Source organism: Opisthocomus hoazin, chromosome 6 (genome assembly GCF_030867145.1).
Source record: "Opisthocomus hoazin isolate bOpiHoa1 chromosome 6, bOpiHoa1.hap1, whole genome shotgun sequence".
NCBI lineage: Eukaryota > Metazoa > Chordata > Aves > Opisthocomiformes > Opisthocomidae > Opisthocomus > Opisthocomus hoazin.
The window spans coordinates 66,037,253-66,055,319 of NC_134419.1; the positions used below are offsets into that span (position 1 = coordinate 66,037,253).

General features: G+C 47.3%; 1 protein-coding gene across 2 annotated transcripts in view; it reads left to right on the plus strand.

Annotated features, from left to right (window-relative positions):
* Positions 1 to 2,917: 2,917 nt before the first annotated feature.
* NEURL1 (neuralized E3 ubiquitin protein ligase 1) overlaps positions 2,918 to 18,067 on the plus strand; it is a 168,207-nt gene continuing 153,057 nt past the window's right edge. For both annotated transcript variants that reach the window (XM_075423675.1, XM_075423674.1), the window contains exon 1: positions 2,918 to 3,059. In XM_075423675.1, the coding sequence (XP_075279790.1) occupies positions 2,975 to 3,059 (85 nt within the window). In that variant the 5' untranslated portion in view covers positions 2,918 to 2,974. The remainder of the gene's footprint in view (positions 3,060 to 18,067) is intronic.

An 18,067-nucleotide genomic window follows, 5' to 3' on the forward strand; every position in this document is an offset into this window, starting at 1 on the left:
ATGGTAACGATTCCTTGGCCTGGCCTTCTGCATCGCACACACCAAAAGAAATCCTCATCCTGATTTCAGCATCAGATTTTGGTTAAGATTTTCAGTGTCTCTTATCAAGTCTTATTGTCCAACCTCAGAAGGCTTCCCCTTCTCCTCTGAAAGTTGCATACTTGAGTGGTTTCAGAGAACAGTGTGTCTTCTGGCTCTCTGGGTGGGGACATTGTGGCAGTAACTGTTTTCAAGGTGAAAATGTTCATGAGTGGTCCCTCACCAGGAAGGGCTTTTCTTACACTCACTGGGAGGAGGGCGGGGGAGGCAGAGGTGGATGTAGAGATGGACAAAATCACCTTTTGGAAGGAAGCTGAACATTAAATTTTTCTTCAGCAGCAGGAAGGAAAAAGACATTCTACCAGCCTGACATAGCTGAACTGAAGCTGCCCTCAGTCTTCAGCATCAGCTGAAACTCCAGATGAAGCTTGCAAGCGTGTGTGTCTCCAGAACCCACAGTCCTCTTTAAAGAAAAAGGTAATGTGAATATGCAGTAGAACAGCATCAGCTGTGGATTATTTTAATGTGGTACCAACTGAACTCCTCCAGGTCCTGGGCTGTGCTCATCACAGCAGAAATCCCCGCAAGGCCAAGGTGCTGCTGGGGTGAGGGCAAGGGGAACCTCACCACCCTGTGTGGTCCTGGCTGCTGTTGTGGAGCAACTCCCTGGCCTGGGTGGCACCAGAGTGGGCAAGGTGGAGAGAAGCCCCATGTCTGGTGGTGGACAGGCGTGATATTAACACAGGACCTCCTCTCTCATGGCAAGAGAGCGAGCCATGTGGGCATGGCTTGTGCAGGTAGGAGCGAGTCTGCGTCTGCAGCACGGATGCTCGTGAGTGTGCAGCTGTTCTCGTCTCTGCAGAGAGGGTCCCAACCATGCAGGGCAGCCCCAGGTGGTGTGGGATCTGTTTATATTGCAGCAGCTTGCAGAAGCCACATGTGCAGGCAGTGCCCCATGCTAGCACTTCACCAACACAAGCTGGGTAGACCTTATTGTGGTCTTTCAGTATGGGGAGACCTTATTATGGCCTTTTAGTACATAAAAGGGGCTTATAAGAAAGATGGTGACAGGCTTTTAAGCAAGGCCTGTTGTGATAGGACAAGGGGTAATGGTTTTAAACTAAAAGATTGTAGATTTAGACTGGATATAAGGCAGATATATTTTACAAAGAGGGTGCTGAAATGCTGCAACAGGTTGCCCAGGGTGGTGGTAGATGCCCTACCACTGGAAACATTCAAGATCACGTTGGATGGGCCTCTGAGCAAACTGATCTAGTTGAAGATGTCCCTGCTCACTGCGGGAGGGTTGGACTAGGTGAGCTTTAAAGGTCCTTTCCAACCCCAACTGTTCTATGATTCTATGACACAAGCTCCTGACCCTTTGTAGAGGACCTGCCAGTGAAGTGTTTCCCTTCACCCCATTTCCACCCTACCCCACTTCCCTGAGGCTGGCTGCAGCTCCTCGCTGCTTTGAGCCACCGGGGCGAGGAAAGCGGTGGACACAGGCACCCACCCATCTTGCTGGGTAGGTTGGGGACCAGTAACGGACATACTGGTCCCTCGAACTCTCTGCCTTCTTGTCCACCTGCCCCAGGGCTGGAAGGAGCTGCTTGCCCATCTGCTTTGCCTTCCCCTGAGTGCTGCTCTGACACGTTTGCATCCCTGAGAACGCTAATTGCTTTAGGACAGTTGCATCCCAGCACAGCTTGTCTGCTTGGGTGGGTATTCACACATGGAATTACAGAGTCATAGAATAGTTGGAAGAGACCCGCAAGGACCATCAAGTCCAACTCCCTGCTCCTTGCAGGGCTGCCTAAAACTAAGCCATTTGACTAAGAGCGTTGTCCAGATGCTCCTCGAACTCTGACAGGCTTAGTGCCATGACCACTTCCCTGGGGAGCCAGCTCCAGTGACCAACAATCTCTCAATGAAGAACCTTTTCCTAACATTCCATCTGAACTTCCCCTGATGCAGCTTTATTCCATTTCCTTGTGTCCTATCGCTGGTCAGGCGTTGGAAATGGCTGCCCAAGGAGGTGGTGGAGTCCACATCCCTGGAGGTGTTTAAAAAACGTGTAGATGTGGTACTTCAGGATATGGTTTAGTAGTCATGGTGGTGTTGGTTGGATGGTTGGACTCAATGAACTTAGAGGTCGTTTCCAACCTAAGATTCTATGACTGCGATGAGGTCACACCTCAGCCTTCTCTTCTCCAAGCTGAACAAGTCAAGTGACGTCAGCCGCTTCTCTCAAGTCTTGTCCTCGAGACCTTTCACCATCTCGGTTGCCCTCCTCTGGACACCCTCCAACGGTCTGATGCCCTCCTTCGACTCAGGTGCCCAAAACTGCGCACGGAACTCGAGGTGGGGCTGCACCAGGCCACTCTGTAATAGAACCCACACGCGTGATGCCGCGTCCCAGAGGGGTCCAGGGTTCTGTGCTGGGGTCAGCCGCAGGTCTCCACGCTGGGAGGGCCCCGGGGAAGCGGGCTTGGGGACGAGGTGCGAGGGCGGCCCAGCCTAGCGTCGTCCCAGGGAGCGGGGGGACTTTCCCCGTGGGCTGGGGGGGGACAACGCCCCGCCTGCCCCCACCTGTCGCGCCAGCGGTGGCACATCTGGGCGGCGCGCGGTGGCGCTGCCCCCCCCCGCCCCCCTGGGGCGGAACAGCTGTCTCCATGGCGACGGGGCGCGGCGGAGTGGCCTTGGTACCGCCGCCCCGCCCCGCCGTACCGAGCCGCGGCGGAGCCGGCGCGTCCCCGCGGAGGGCGGCGGCGGCGCGGGGCAGCGGGCCCGGCGGGCGGCGGGCGGGAGCTGGGCTCTCGGCGTCGGGGAGGGCGCGGGAGGCGCCGGCGGAGCGCTGACCCCCCCCCCCCCCTCGCCCCCGCCGCCGCCCCCCGGGGAGAGACCTCGCGCGGTGCCGCCCGGCTCGGATGTCGCCATGGGGAGCCGCTTCTCCAGCATCCCCGCGCTGCCCCGCGGCGGGCAGGGCCGCCTGCACCGCGCCCGCCACCACCACCTCAAAGGTACGGCTCGGCCGGCACCCCTGGCAGCACGGGCACCCCGGGCGCCCCCGGCAGGAGGGGCACCCCCAGCACCCCCGGCACCCCGGGCACCCCCGGCATCCTCGGCACCCCGGGCACCCCCGGCAGGACGGGCACTCGCGGTACCCCGGGGCACCCGCGAGCAGCCCGGAGCGGGATGGGTGCTCTGGAAACCCAGAGGTGGGATGGGCACCCGGGCAGGACACAAACCGTGGGCACCCCGGGGACCCCAAACTGGAATGAGATCCCTAGGCATTCTTAGCACCCTGAGCACCCCATGCCAGACAGGCACCGCAGGCACCTGGGGACAGGCTGGGCACCCTGGGCAGCCCCGGGTGGGATGGCTCTGTGCCTGGCACCCCTTGGCCTCTGGCAGGGTGGGCCCCCCTGCCCTGCTCCCGGGCCTGCAGCTTCTTCCCCGGCAGTGCCCTGTGGGTAGCTGATGGGTGCATAGGTCTCCCTGGGCAGTAGCACCCCGGGAAAGCAAGGGACAACATGTCAGAGGAGTTGGACCACCAGAGTCCCCAAGTGTTTCTCGGTGAATGAAGGCTTTGCTTTGGCATCTTTTCTGGGTACTCCAGGAACGTGTCTGTGTGTGGGGGACTGTCAGTCCTGTTTGGAGGAAGGCAGGGGGTATTTAGCGCTTTTTGTCCAGCTGCCGTGGTTATTCTGTTCCTCATAAGGATGAAATCCCTTTTCTGAAATCCTGGGGCACTGTCAGGACCGAATCGGATGGGGATGACTTCTGTAAGGCGAGCAGAAATGACTGCCCAAGGTTTCCTCTGTCCCTGCCCTTTTTTGCCCCCTTTCGCTGTAGGCTGGGAGGGTGGTAGGAGAAAATAACCCATCATTCTTGAAAAGGATTTCCTTGGGCAGCAGAACACACCGTATGTGTTCAATGCTACCTGGGTAACCCTTCACTAAGCACATTTTCATGGCCAAAGGCACTAATAATGGGGAGAGAGGATGCCAGACATCCCTCTGTAAGCAGGGAATGAGGGAAGGTGCTGCTGCCACAGCCATTTCAGATGACCAAAACTTGTTGCAGCTTCCCCAGCGTGTTACAGAATTTGCAGCCATCAGCGTGGAAAATAGGGATTTTACTGTTCACCCTCATTTCTACTGAGCTTTCGGGTACTTCTTCAGCATGGTCTAGGGGAGCGGAAATGGTTCATGATGAGCTGGGCAACTGGTTGTTATACTGAAGGATTTTCTGATACTTTCATTATTCTTTCTTCTGTTACACCTCTCTGCTCCGTTCCTCTGTACTTGGATGGTTCGGAACAGCTGCGTGAACTGAGGGTGATTATATCACGGCTTTTCTAATGGCAATGCAAGGAGACGTTCTGCATGCTTACTGCTCTGTCATGGACAAAGTCAGTCAGAAACTCAGCCCAGACAATAGCTGTGCTTAAAATTAGACTTGCAAGGAGGGGGATACTGAACCCTAAACCGTGAACCGTCATCCTCTATCAATGCAAACATGAAGGCACACAAGATGCTGTAGTAGTTGGTGTGCAATTGTAAACTGCCAGGGAGGATTTGTCTCTTAAGAGTCATGCTGTCAGCTGGAAATCTTTCTGGAGCAACCTTAAGCAGATAAGAATTTATAAACTGGAGCCAGAAGGGACACTGCCACTTAATCCATTATCAGTGGCTTACGTGAGGTTTTGAAGATGCTTTGTATGAATCACCTGATTTTGAGGGTGTGTGGGGTGTGTAAATGGCACTTTGTTTCTTTCTTTTTTCCTTTAATTTCCATTTTAATTAAATTTCTACCTGTGCTGAGGAAGCAAGCACAAATATTCACAATACTGTAATGTACCAGAGCACTGAAATGGTTTTGATTTGGATTAAAGAGTTAACAAGACATTGCCTTTGTTGTAAAAATCAAGCAACTGCCAGGGACAATATGTGCCTTTTCTGTCTTTTTTGAAACCGGACTGCCTCAAGTCCTACATTTAAATGCGGAATAAACAATTCTGATTGCATCTGACAGGTTCCTGTAAAATGGTCTGGAAGCACAGCAGCGTAAGTATGAGTGTCGCACAGTTGTGTTACATATCTGCCATTTAACACTGTGTAAAGTGTGTTTCAATTCAAGGTCCCCAGTTGTTCTTCCCTCAGTGTCTGGCTCAGTATTAGGGATAGTAAACTTTGATAATTGGCCACCATCTAGTACTTCCCTTCTGCGATGACCTCTTCATAACCTGGTGCCAGGGGGGATTTAGGCTCTTTGTTGCTAAAGAAGCAGCTATGATTGCATTAAGTTTCCCAAGGTGGTCTGGGGACTCTGAAGTCAGTTCCTGAACCTTACAAGTTCATCTCTGCTATGTAAGAAATAAGACCTCCGTACATACGAGAGCTGTAGCCCACATGTACAGAGATTTTTTATACCTTTCTGTTAGTCCTGCTAAAAATGGTCACCTTTACTTAAGCAGATCTTCTGAAGACCATGTGGTACTTTTGGTCGTGTTCAAAGCGTGACAGAGAGATATCACTGAAGATGGGCATGGCTGGCAGAATACTTGCTTTGCTTTTGATGGTTGTGCATAAGAAGGCACCCAACTTCATTCTCAGACTTCAGCTGCTGTTTTAAAACCAGGTAGCTGAAATAGGCAGGTCTTTACTGAAGGTGCCTGTATCAGTAAACCTGGAACCCCGAGCTGATAATTTTAGAGTTGTTTTCAGAACAATACAGTGCTTGAAAGTCTGATCTGTCCAGCCCTTTATAAAAGGACTTCACTTTGCTGTTCAGTAGAAACCACTGGACGTGAACAGTTTGGAATTATCTACTCCAAAGCAGTAAGTCGTGCCTGGGCTGTTAATCCAGATTTTGGTGTGACAGTTGTGTCTGCAGGCTTTGGCCGGTTTGGAGACAGTGAAAACTGAAGTCGGTGGAAGCAGGAGTCCTGCTGGACCACAGCTGGTCAGATGCCATGGTCTTGATGTGACTGTTAATCTTACAGTCGTGGCCAGTGATTGGAAGGAGGTTGTCACTTGGTGGTATGATGATGGGGAGGTTGAGGTGAGATTATTTTCAGCATTCCTGTGAGTATTTCCCTTCTCGTAACCCAGACGTGGCTGTTCCTCTGGGGTGACAGCAGGTGATCCATTGTGTACTTCCTTCATGCTGAACAAAAGATTATGATTTTCTGGTAACAACCTCCTTAACAATGCAGCCAGATAAGCTCCAGGAAATTTTTGCTGCCCACCCTCTCTGAAATATGGTTTGCGATAACTGTCAAACAAGGTGTGTATGGCTGCTTAGAGTGGAACAGAGTGGGAAAACTCCAGCCGTATCTAGTCTCCTGGATTCTCAGATGAAAAAGGTCAACCTTTGCATCAGTGGCTCTGTGTGCTGTTTATTTACTAGTGCCAGGGCAGTCTGGCTTGAACTGTTCCAACCAAGGAGACTTCTATTATTTCTCCAGACATACATCCCACGTTCAAACCATCTCCCTGCCCCAGGGTTCTTCCAAGATAGTCTATTCAATTCCCTCTCGTAATTCTCCTTTTTAATCCTGGTGTAGCTCTGGAAGTTACCCTCCTTGCCTAGTGTTACATCTTCCAAATCTGTGTGGCTGTTGCATTCCTTCCTTCACTATTGCTCAGCCTTGCTGGATGTGCTTAACTCTTCCTACTGTGATGGGTGGGCTGTGTACCCTGTTAGGGCTGTCATGTAGTTCCCAGATTTGCTGGTCCAGGATGGTAGAAACGTAGTTTTTGCTAGCCCTTGGGCCAGAGGTGAGGCACGGGACCTGAATGCCATCTCCTGCGCTCTGTGGGCAAGCAGCTCTTTATCCTCACTTGTGTCCGTGTCCTCAGCTTCAAGAAGGCTTAGCCATTTCTGTGGACAGCAGATCAATATTCCACTGTAAAAGCTAAGAAGTATTACTCGCTCCTCTCTTAAATCCTTTCCTCCAGCCTCCTACTCAGGTTTGCTTCTCTTTCCTGAGCCCTCTCTTGCCTTTCAAGGTAGATTTCCACAGTGAATGACAGCGAGCAGGATTTCTTCCTGTTGGTTTTCTCATGGGTTAATGCACCTATGATATTTATGCAAAAAAATGCATGTGCTATATTACGGAGACAGCCCGAGCTAGTCAGAGATCCCTTTTCAGCAGTGGCTGATTACTCATGGGTTATTCTTTATTATTTGTATTACAGTGGCATCTGGAGGCTCCCATCAAGATCTGAGTCATGTTGTGCTGGGTGCTTCCATGGTCCCCTGTACTTACTGCTTGTTCATGCAGATTGCTCTTGCTCACGTGTCTGGGTGATCTCTGTGCGATGGTTTGGGGTGTATATTTCCAGAGTGTCATGTGAAGCAGGCTGGTACCTCTGCAGGACAGTTCTGCTTAGTCTCTTCTTTTGCCTGGAAACCTGAAGTCGGAGTCAGCAGTGGTTTGCTGAAGGGTGTGACTCTGCCTGTCTGGCTGCAAGCCCCCAGAAACACAACCCAGTGTGCAGCACTTTACTGAGGAGGCAGGGGCTTTGCTGCTTTTGCTGGTGCATGGGGAATGCCAGTCATGATTATAGATTTTGCAGTTGCTATTCCAGATTTTATATGTCCCACTGACACATAAATATGTTGGACTGTTTTCTCCTTTCACTGTTATTTTATGAGCCTCTGAAATACATGCAGAAGATAGTAATCTGGCTGGTGTAGGCATTTCAATAATTGTATGTTGTTGACAGGAACAACTGTCCTGCAGCCAGCTCCATTTTGTGCACTCGCTAGGTAGAAGTAAGTGGGGAGTAAAAGGATGTCAATGACTGATGATCATGGAGATTAGAAGTTGGGGTGCAAGCAGTTAACTTGGGGGGGATGCCAATAATGGTGCTGTGAGATAACCTCACCTCCTATTGCTGTCGTAAGTGGTTCTTCTTTGAAGTACTATTTCATTTTCTTCCAGCCTTAGAGAGTTAGAAGTTTCATCATTCAAGGCTTTGAAGGATGCCTCCTGCTTCCTGCCCTTCTGCTTTCATTTTGTCCTGCATCATGCTTCTTCCCCTCTGACCTGTCTGTGTGTCTGGGTTGTAGGTATAAAGCTTTTCCTGCCTGAGGTTCTCAGGTTTCCATGGACTTCTCCCAAGAACTAGATTTTTTTCCCAAGCCACTGAACTTTGATTTATTGCATTTAAATTGCCTAAAATTGCTCAGTGCTCCAAACACGGCAATTTATCGATCTTACTTTTCCTTTCCCATCGTCCTTTTCATAAGGTGCTGAAGCCTCTTGGTGGAGCAGGTAATGCTGCAGCTTGTCAGAAATTTCCCAGGAAATCATATGGTGCTTTGCCAATAGGTGATGCTCTGTATTTCTCAAGGGCAAGAAAGGCTACTTTAGAAACCCAGTAGGAATCAAAACAACAGTGGGGTGAATGAACTGAAAATGTTAGCACAAGGCTCAGCAGCAGTTAAAAAGAGCGAATGGAATACTAGAAATTGTAAGGGAAGCCAAACAGAAGAAAACAGAGGCCATGACTAGTTTGTTGTATAAGTCTGAATATTGTGTGTGGCTCTGGTTCTTCCCCTTCCACTATCTTAAAAAAGGTAGAGGAGAACTGGAAAAAGTTCAGAGGAGGGCAACAGCGACAGTCAAAAGTCTGGATTAATTTTATATAAGGAATGATTGAATAAACTAGGACTTTTAGCTCTAGAAAAAGGGACAAGTAGGGTGGGAAATGACTGACATATAGAGAAGGGGCACAGCTCCACTCTTCACTGTATCTTCTAACACAAGAATTAGGAGGACATCAAATGAAGTTAATAGATGCCAGCTCCTTTTGAATGAAAGGAGGCTGTAGCCATCTGCAGTGGCTAGTAGCTCTGTGAAGCTCATTAATAGTGGATGTTATAGATGCTAAAATGAGTTCAGTTTTATGGGAGGCTGCAGGAGGTCGTGAAAGAGGAATCCCTCAAAGTTACAAAGCCTAAACACTCGCCCTGCTCATATGGACTTCCCAAGGGTGTCTTCCTAAGGCTACGCATGTTCAGTGGATGACACTGAAAAGAGAACTTAAAACTTCTCCACACCGGTGACAGGTGGAGCTGGGTTGTTCAGACATTGCAGTGATGGATGGAGGGGTAGAGCCTGCTTTGATGTTGGCTGGTCTGTAGCTGGATCCGTCTTCTTTTTCGTGAACGTCCCTGCCTAGTGTTTACAGAGTGGTTCATTGCCATGGCAGCATCAAAGTCACACACAGACGGCTAGGCTTTATTTGGGAGACGGTAGGGAATGTGACGAGGTCCCTGTGCAAGCTCCCATCACGTCTTTCTTGGATGAGGCTGTGTCTCCTGCAGTCTGTGCTTTTGATAAATACAGGTGCTTTTGCATTTTTGGGCTCTTCTGGGGTAAGAGGAAGCAAGTTCTCTTTGCTTACAATGACCTCCCAAGAGAGAGAGGACTAAGTAGCCCCCACTTCATTTTGTTTCCTAGACTACTGAAATAGCAGCTTTTGTGGATATCCCTGTATCTGGGAAGGTTTCTAGTACAGAGGCTTGGAAGATTTCAGATTTGGCAGCTGTTCTTACCTACTGCTGCTAGGATAATTGCAGGAACCAGCTACTTCTGCATCGCTGAAATTGTTGCCCGTGGCAAGTACAGAGGTACATGTTGTTTTACTTATGGTGCATACCTTCATGGTGGCTACTTACTTCAAGCTGGGGATCCATGAGTGCTCTGACTTGGTCTGCTTCGAAATTTTAGGACATCTGAGCAATCCAGTTCTGAGCAGTCCCGAGGAGTGGGGTCTGCAATGCCTGTATTTCCGTATTGTCTCTATCCAGAAATGGTTGATCTAAGATTAACCTTAATCACAGCACTGTGCAGGTGCTCAGCGCTGAGCTGTGAACTGCCAAATCCCAGAGTAGTTTCTTACTTTAATCACAGCACTGTGCAGGTCCTTAGTTCTGTGCCACAAACTGACAAATCCCAAAGTAGTTTGGGGGACAAGAACTGAATTTTAACTGAAACTTAGGGTCTGACAACGGTTAAAGTTTCTGCTGCGACTGCGACATGTATACGTGAACCTGAGCTACCTTTTAACCTACCTAACTAGGGTGTTGCTAGCTGTGTAGCTGTGGAGGAGGACAGGCACTTGGATACTTACATGTACTAAGCTCATGCAACTATGTGGTTAAAATTGAGGTGGGGTTGGTTTTCATCTCCATTCATTCTTGGGGATCTCTAGCTGATAAAAACATGTTGTATATAAGATTCTAGTTCATGTTTACACTAACGGTTATTTGGCCTTCCAGTTACAGGATTAAAATAGGATCGTGTTTTAAAATTATAGGGTGGAGGATGCCATGGTGGTATTATGTTTATACAATTCTCCATTAGTCCATGTCGGTTCAACTCTTTACTGAAGTGTAGGGAAGGGTTCTCGGCTCTCAGAAAACAGTCAGGTTAAACCTCAGGGCTATTTTATGCAAAACTCTGAAAAGTAAATGTTAATAGTTCTCAGCCAGCCTCAGAGATAAAATACCATGCAGCTTTTTAGTTTAAAAAAACCCCACATAATGTAAACGTTTTTTGCAAAAAACAGTAATAAAATTTTAGACAAAATAAATTCTAAAGTACTGGCATTGCTTGCAGAGTCTCCTTCCTCTCTGTGTTCCTTTGTGTTCAGTATTTGGATTTCACACGGGTAACACTGTCACTTGCAGATATTCCTGCATGTGTGGGCTTGCACACGTGCCCAGGCATATGCAGAGATTCCCTGTGGACTGTTGATCTCGTCGTTTTTATGATATGGCCAGAACACACCCTGTGTCTAGCATCGGGACTTGAGAAGGTCGGTAGCTCCCAAGTTATTTTCTGATGGCATTACAGTCCTTTCAGCAAAGCAGTGGCTGGGAGTCTCTGTCACTAGCCACTGCCAGCATCAGTAACTAGCCAGGGGAGTAGCACAGGAGGAGCCTGGCTTCTGCAGAGACAAGGAACCATGGGATGCTGAGCAGAGCTGGAAATCTAGAATCCTTTGTCCCAGTGGAATTAATCAGGGGCACTTTTTGGGTATTGGTTTTTTACTTCGGGAGCTGAATTAGGAGCATGAAAGTCTTTGCAAGCTGCCCCTGCCTGGACATCCCTCTGTCTTCACCTTACTTGAAAGCTGTATCTCACACCCTGACCCAGTCAGAAGAGACGTGATCATGTTGGGCTTGATTCATTCTAATTTACATTGAGTTCCCATATGTCAACATATGATTTTAAAACTCTACTGATCATCTTTTATCCTCTGTTAGGCATAAGCTCTGCTTGACTTCCCTTTAACTCTACTTGGATGGAGACGTGACTGTGTTTTGTGCTCTGCTGCTCATCAACACCGTCTAATGTAAAGATTAGTATTAGAGTCTTAACTTGCTACTGGGCAGGCTTTTGCCAGATAAGCCAAGCAGCTGTAGATCCAGAGCTTATTTACCATCCAGATTCCAACTCTTCATCAGAAGGTTAGTTCAAATATCCTCCTTAAGGGATACCTGTTTAATGTAGCATTTAATTGTATTGGTATTACTCAGGATTTCTTTTATTTGAGCAACTGGCGCCATTGCGTTTTTAAATATCTATCTGTCTACCTTGCAGGATCATTTTTTTTCCATGATGAATGCCAGTTTTTTGTATTTAACAAGTATTTACTAGGTAGGAAGGGAAGAGATGGTTTCCCATAGAAATATTGAGTCATTGTAGAAGGCAGGATACAAATAACTGTAAATGTTGCTCACAGAGTCTGTGTGTTACGTGAGTCACTTGAATAGATGTGATAGAAAATGGAAAAGAGAAGATGTGCCTCACTAATTGATTATGTTGCAGCATTTCAGCAAATACAGAAAGAGGAGAAATAGCTGAAATAATTTACTTTTTAAATTAAAAAATACAGCGAACACATTATAAGGGACCTGGATAACCTCTGATGTTAGTACTGGATTTCTACATTCCCATTCCCATCTCTGTATATCATTTAGTGTACCTGTTTTAACAGTACTACCCTTCAACCATTATATCTCTTAACAGGTATGAAATAAAATAAAATAAAGGTGCAAAAAGTTCTCCCTGCTTAAATCCATGAATACCTTTTGTTTTAAAACATTTAGAGGTGAGATGCCAAGCACTGACAGCCAGCAGCTTTGCTCCTCCACTTGAAATCTGCCCTGTATTAGCGGTGGCAGAAAGTTCTCACCATCTGCTGGATGCTTCCTGGCCCGGGGAGATCATTTGGTGTTCAGCTTTTCCTTTGGACAGTTGTTCTCAGACCCTATTGGCATGCACTGGAGGACTTAGCAGAGAGATTAAAAAGCAGCTTGAGGTTTCAACCAGAGAAGTCCTGCAGGTGGGACCTGTAGCAACGAACGGAGCGAGTTCTGGTTGCTCTTGCCCAGGCTCTGCGTGCGTGGTGGCTGAGCAGATATTGTCAGTCTCCGGTTGTCAGTCCAACACGAAGCTCAGGAGGAAAAATTACCGAGTGGGAGGGAGCAGAGACTGAGGGTAAACTCCCAGTTTGGAAATGTTACTGCTCCATCCATTATTAATAACCCCACTGCGAAAGAAAAAATGCGTTGCTGCAAATGAAGCTGTGATACAGGGAAGAGGCAGGCAAAATTAAAATTTCATACTTGCAGTGATCTTACAATAAAGGTTTTTGATACACACCCAGCAATACCACTATAAATAGTCTTTTATATCTTTTAATCTTCCAACCTGGAATACGACAGAAGATTAAAAGTAGGGAAACAGTTCAGTGTAGCTTTTAGCTATTTTCCCACTGCTTCCCTTGATTCTGCTGGAGCATTATTGCTGTGCCCCTTGTAATTCATGTGGAGACAACGTTATTCAGAAGTACAGAATGTCACCAGGAGGAGGAGAGTTCAGATAAAACCCAGAAGATTTATGACATAGTTTAGATAAGGCCATGTAGGAACTGAGACGAGGGAAGTGATGATAATGCGCAGCCCAGCGGTGTTTCTCAGGGTGTGGTGAGAACTTCTTCATGCCAGCTCCATTGGGTCAGATACGGAGCAGGGCATGTTTTAATAGGTGCTCTACATTCTTGATTGTAGAGGGAACCCTTTTGCTAATGAATAACCCAGACACATCATACAGTGTGGGTTCTGTCCATACGGGTCTAGGACCTGATCCAAAACCAACAGAAAATTCCTAGAAAATTTCACAGAGGTGTAGCTAGCACAGAGAAAACCTCTTTTTCCTTTTGATCTTATTTCCCGTGGGAGAAGCAGAAGTTGGCTGGTGGCAAGAACGATACCTCCTCTCCTCCCCTCTCTCTGCCTTGCTGGTGGTGCATATCTTTGTTTCTGACCCTTCCTTGGAGCCCTCCCTGGCCCATTTCACATGGGGTACCTGAAGTCAGCGAGGAGGGCTGAGTCCTGGGGAAGCTCCCCTTGAGCAGGGGCAGCTAAAAACGACCTTCTGCAGCCTTTGTGTATGGACACAAATAACCCTTTCCCACAGAGGACCGCAGATGGCTTTCTAAACCCTCGTGAAGTTTTCTTGTGGCGGCCATGGGAGGAGGCATGAGGGAGTACAGCTGTTGTAGATCTGGAGCCCCACAAGACTTAAGCCATCCTCTTTGCTATGTGAGGGGAGTTAGGAAGACTTTTAATATTTATTCAAACCATGTGGCTTGGAGGAGGCTCTCCACTGGCATCACATCGCTGTGTGTCCAGGCAGCTCAGCAGAGTGTGGTGGTGGTGGGCATGCACATGCTCTCCAGCCATGGCCAACTACAGAAATCTTCTTCTGTGCCTCTATCGCACCTTCTTGTGGAGAAGCTAAAGCAATGACAAAACCTGAGGAACTGAGCCTCACTGCAGCTGTTGCGAGGAGGCAGGAAAGAGCTTGGGCCATCCACTTGTCCTAAAATAGGGTGATGTCTAGGGAGGTAAAATAATTTATTTATATTTTGCACAGAAATTCAGCAGGAGGAAGACTCAGTTCATCTGTTGAACACAGTAGACCTACAGCCATCAATTCCCACAGAGTTCATGTGATCCGGACTCGGGATCCAGTTTTGCCTCCTAGGGAAATGCTGGGACTTGAGGTCTTCCCCCTGTATTCCCAGTCCATCGACACAGCTGATCAGGCCTTCACCTCCATCTGCCCACGTCACCCCCTCCCTGCTCTGCAAAGCATCGGCAGTGTCCTTCTGAGAGGAGGCGATGGCGTTCAGCTACTGCTGACTCACTGAGTTGGGGACTTCTCTTTCTTGCAGCCCACTGAAAAGCATCCTTAAATATTGTTAAACATGAAAGAGCCAAAGTACTTCCCTGGCTGAACTGAGGCTCAATACTGCCAGCAAGTTCTTTACAAGCCCAGATTCTGGTATTTCAGCTTAAATTCCCAGGCATACGCAATTCCAAGCACTGTCAGGTGAAATGCTTTCTGGACATGGGCCTTCTCGTGCTGTAGCCTATTCAGCAGGAAGGAGCATTACCTTCTCATGAGTAGATTCTGCAGGCAGATCAAATTTTCTGTTGGAACAGAGGGTTTATATATAGTAAAATGCTCCCAGGTGTGCTTTTTAGTAGCACTTCTGGGCTAAAGCAAGGATTTATTAATAAGAGGCACCCAAACTATATTGCGCACTGAAGCAGAGCTGGAACAGGGTGCTTTTGCTCTGATTCAGGGAGCTGATTGAATTCGGTGGCAGATGCCAAGTATTTATGTCCTTGCCCGAGTTTATCTGTTAAATTTGAAAGTGTTAAAAGCAGGAGTTATTTTTGGAATAAACATATTTAATAGTGATGGAGAGTTCCAGCTAGGTATTAGTAGGATGATATTTTATCTGTGGTTGTCCAAAGCATACTGCTCTGACCATCAGAATCGAAAGGCGTGGGGATAATAAATGGCTCTAGATTTGCACCAGAATACTTGAGTTGAGTTCAGAAAGCCTGATGTCTTTGCTTGTGACATTGCTTGGTAGTGTGAAGAATACAATTAAATTATATTTATTATATATATACAACTGCATATAATGTATTGTTAAGCAGTTGTAATATTTGATGTAAAGTTCCTGACAGTTGTCTATATTTCTACATTAACATGGGGGGGAGGGGGGCGCAGTAGTTTAAATGTTTTTTGTCATATTGACAAATGTCCAGACTCTAGAAAAGCTGTTACTTTGCTTGGAAACCATTGCAAACACACCTCTTGGTTCCTTTTGCTCACTCTCCCTCCTACCAGTAGCCTTTTGTGCTTGTTTGTTTAATTTATTCTGTAACTTCACCGAAAATAGCCCCCCGGCCTTTATTTTATTTCATAGCTTGTTTGTAGTTCTTAATAGTTTAAAATTCTTTAGATTTTATTATCTTCTCACCTCCTTAATGAGTATTTTACCCTGTTAGTCATTATTTAGCCTTTTAGTCTTTCCATGGGCCATCTTGAAGCCCTTGAATGGTGACTTCTTACAGCTGAAGCAAGACTCAGGGTGAGGATGAACAGCTGACCCGTAAACTGCAGGCAAGTTGTCTCATTTCCAGTGCCTCTGAGCCATCTTGTGCCTCAAAAATTAATGCTACTTACAGATTGCCTTCTGCTGTGCTCCACCAAATACTAAGATGCTGTAATTATTTATGACAGTTAAAATCTCCTGAAGTATTCAAACAAAAGCCAAATATACAGGGAAAACAAGTCCTGTGGAGGAAGGTTATAGTATGAAAGTAAAGATGGCTTGCTTTGTCTGCAGGTCACATTGAAAGGCAAGCTAGAAATACGTGTTAGAGATGGAGACCTAGATGTGCTAGATTTAAGGGGGAAATCCGTAGCTGCTGCCATTAGACTATTTTCAGGTGTTTGGATGAATGAATGACCCAAATATAGTTTAAGCCTGTGACTATTTCATTTTAATAGCAATGCAAATACAGTAGGTGAAGGCTAAGAGTGCTGCATCTAATTTAGCAGTGTTGCTTTAGCAACATCGTGCACCATGCAAATAGTCTCCTTGGTAACACTTCCTAAGTGTCGTTAGATAAGCGATGGTTATAAACACGGAAGCAGATCAGAATGAGAGACATGCTCTTGTGCTGTGCCTTTTTATAGAACCATACATCACGATTAGCAGGATGGCAAAAGGAGAGAGGAAAGCTGTTTTGAGGATCGTAGCGCTTGTTAGCGTTTTATATGTTGTGCTTTGGAAAACCACACCAGTGGTGATGGGGTTTTCTGACTTGATTTAAATAAGGTTTTAAATAAAGGGAGAGTGTTGTCGCTGCCCACTGATGGCACTTGTGAGAGACATACTCTAAGTGTCCTCCTGCCCCTCTGGGGGATGCAGATTGCAGATGTTAACCTTTCTGCTCTTTACCCTAATGGCATACTCATGTCTTGGTGAGTTTTGAATCTACAGGTTAGGAAGGGGAGAGAGAAGGAGATCCCAGAGCTCAGCATGAGTGTGAGCCTCCCGTCTTCATCCTGGAGAGGATGTGGAGGTTGAGGTGGTGGTGGAGGAGCTGCTTCTGGGCTGGGATCAAGTACAGGATCTGCTCCCCTTCTTCTGAGCTTCCCCTGCCCTGGTATCACTGGCAGTGGATTACCTCTCCAGAACCAGATTTGGGGTTCTCTGTTGAATTCTGAAGTCCCTTTCCTAGGAATCAGCAACAGAGTAGGGATGAAGGTGAGAAATGGGGTTACTTAGTGCTCGGAAATAGGGCAGTTGTTTCTGCTGTTGGCATTGTCATATAGAAAAGAGTCATGAATTGAGGGCAGCTTTTCTAGCTCTCACAATAACTGATTTTTTTCCTAAAGCCTCAGCTGGTGGACTGAAGGGATTACATGAGAATCCTAGCTTTTGTTTAAACCCCCTCAATTTTATGTACTCCTCTGTTACAGAGAAAAGCTGCAAGGTATAAAAGGGATATGACCTAATGGCTCAAAAATCAGAAAGCGTACAAAAAAAACAGCAATGCTTTTGTTTTCAGCTGATCTTTATTTTAATCCGGCTGGTTTATGCCTGAGGATCTCATCCAAGGAATCTGAATGCCTGATAATGTTTAGAGAATTTAAGAATTAAAAAAACCCAGCCATCTCCCACAGCCCTTTTTTGCTTCCAATCTTCTTGGAATTCATCCATCTTCATATCTCTTATATCTTGTGGCCTCCATTGCAAATGTCAGTGCTAATTAATGAGACCTTGGCCTTCTGTGTAGTTAAGATGAGTAACAATCCAATGCTTGTTTGCGAGATGGGTGCCCTTACATCTCCCCTTCCCAGAGGCAGGCACTGGGGCTGTTAGCCTTGTGCGTGACAGGCTGCACGAGGCAAAGTCTGAAACATCACTCCACCTCTGTAGTGTCAAAAGCATGCAGGCGAAGGTCTCCTGAGCTGGATAAGTGTTTCCTAAACCTTCTAGAGATTCAAACTGAAAGTATGGGGTCCCCTTACTGAATTGCCCCCATCCCATCCCATCCCATCCCATCCCATCCCATCCCATCCCATCCCATCCCATCCCATCCCATCCCATCCCATCCCATCCCATCCCATCCCATCCCATCCCATCCCTGTGCTGGGCTCCTGGGAGCCCACTGGAAGACACCTGTGAGTTTTCTGTCTTGTGAAGGAGACACTGGGGTTGCTGGACCCCAGGGTGCTGTTCCAGCCCTAAAGCAAAATGTTGCTGTCTTCCCTGTGCAGCATAACAGCCTTCATGCAGTGGCTCTTGGGAATGATTTGAAGGTGAAGTTTGTCTCTGCATGTGAATTGTTCTGCAGTAGAGGGATTGAGCATCTGTTCCTCAGCACCATGGCCTGTGGCTTAGTAGAACAAGGAACTTCAGACAAATGACTCTGCTAAATGGGTGCTCAGCCCTCAATCTGCCCTTCCCTCTGCTGTATGCAGAACAGAACATTTCTCTCCAGGACAGCCACGTTTCTGCCACATGTCATTTGGATACTGAGTTCTTAAACGTTTGTAGGCACCATTTTTTAAACCAGCTTGGAAGGAAATTATCTTTCTCAGCGATATTCCTGGCATGTTTCT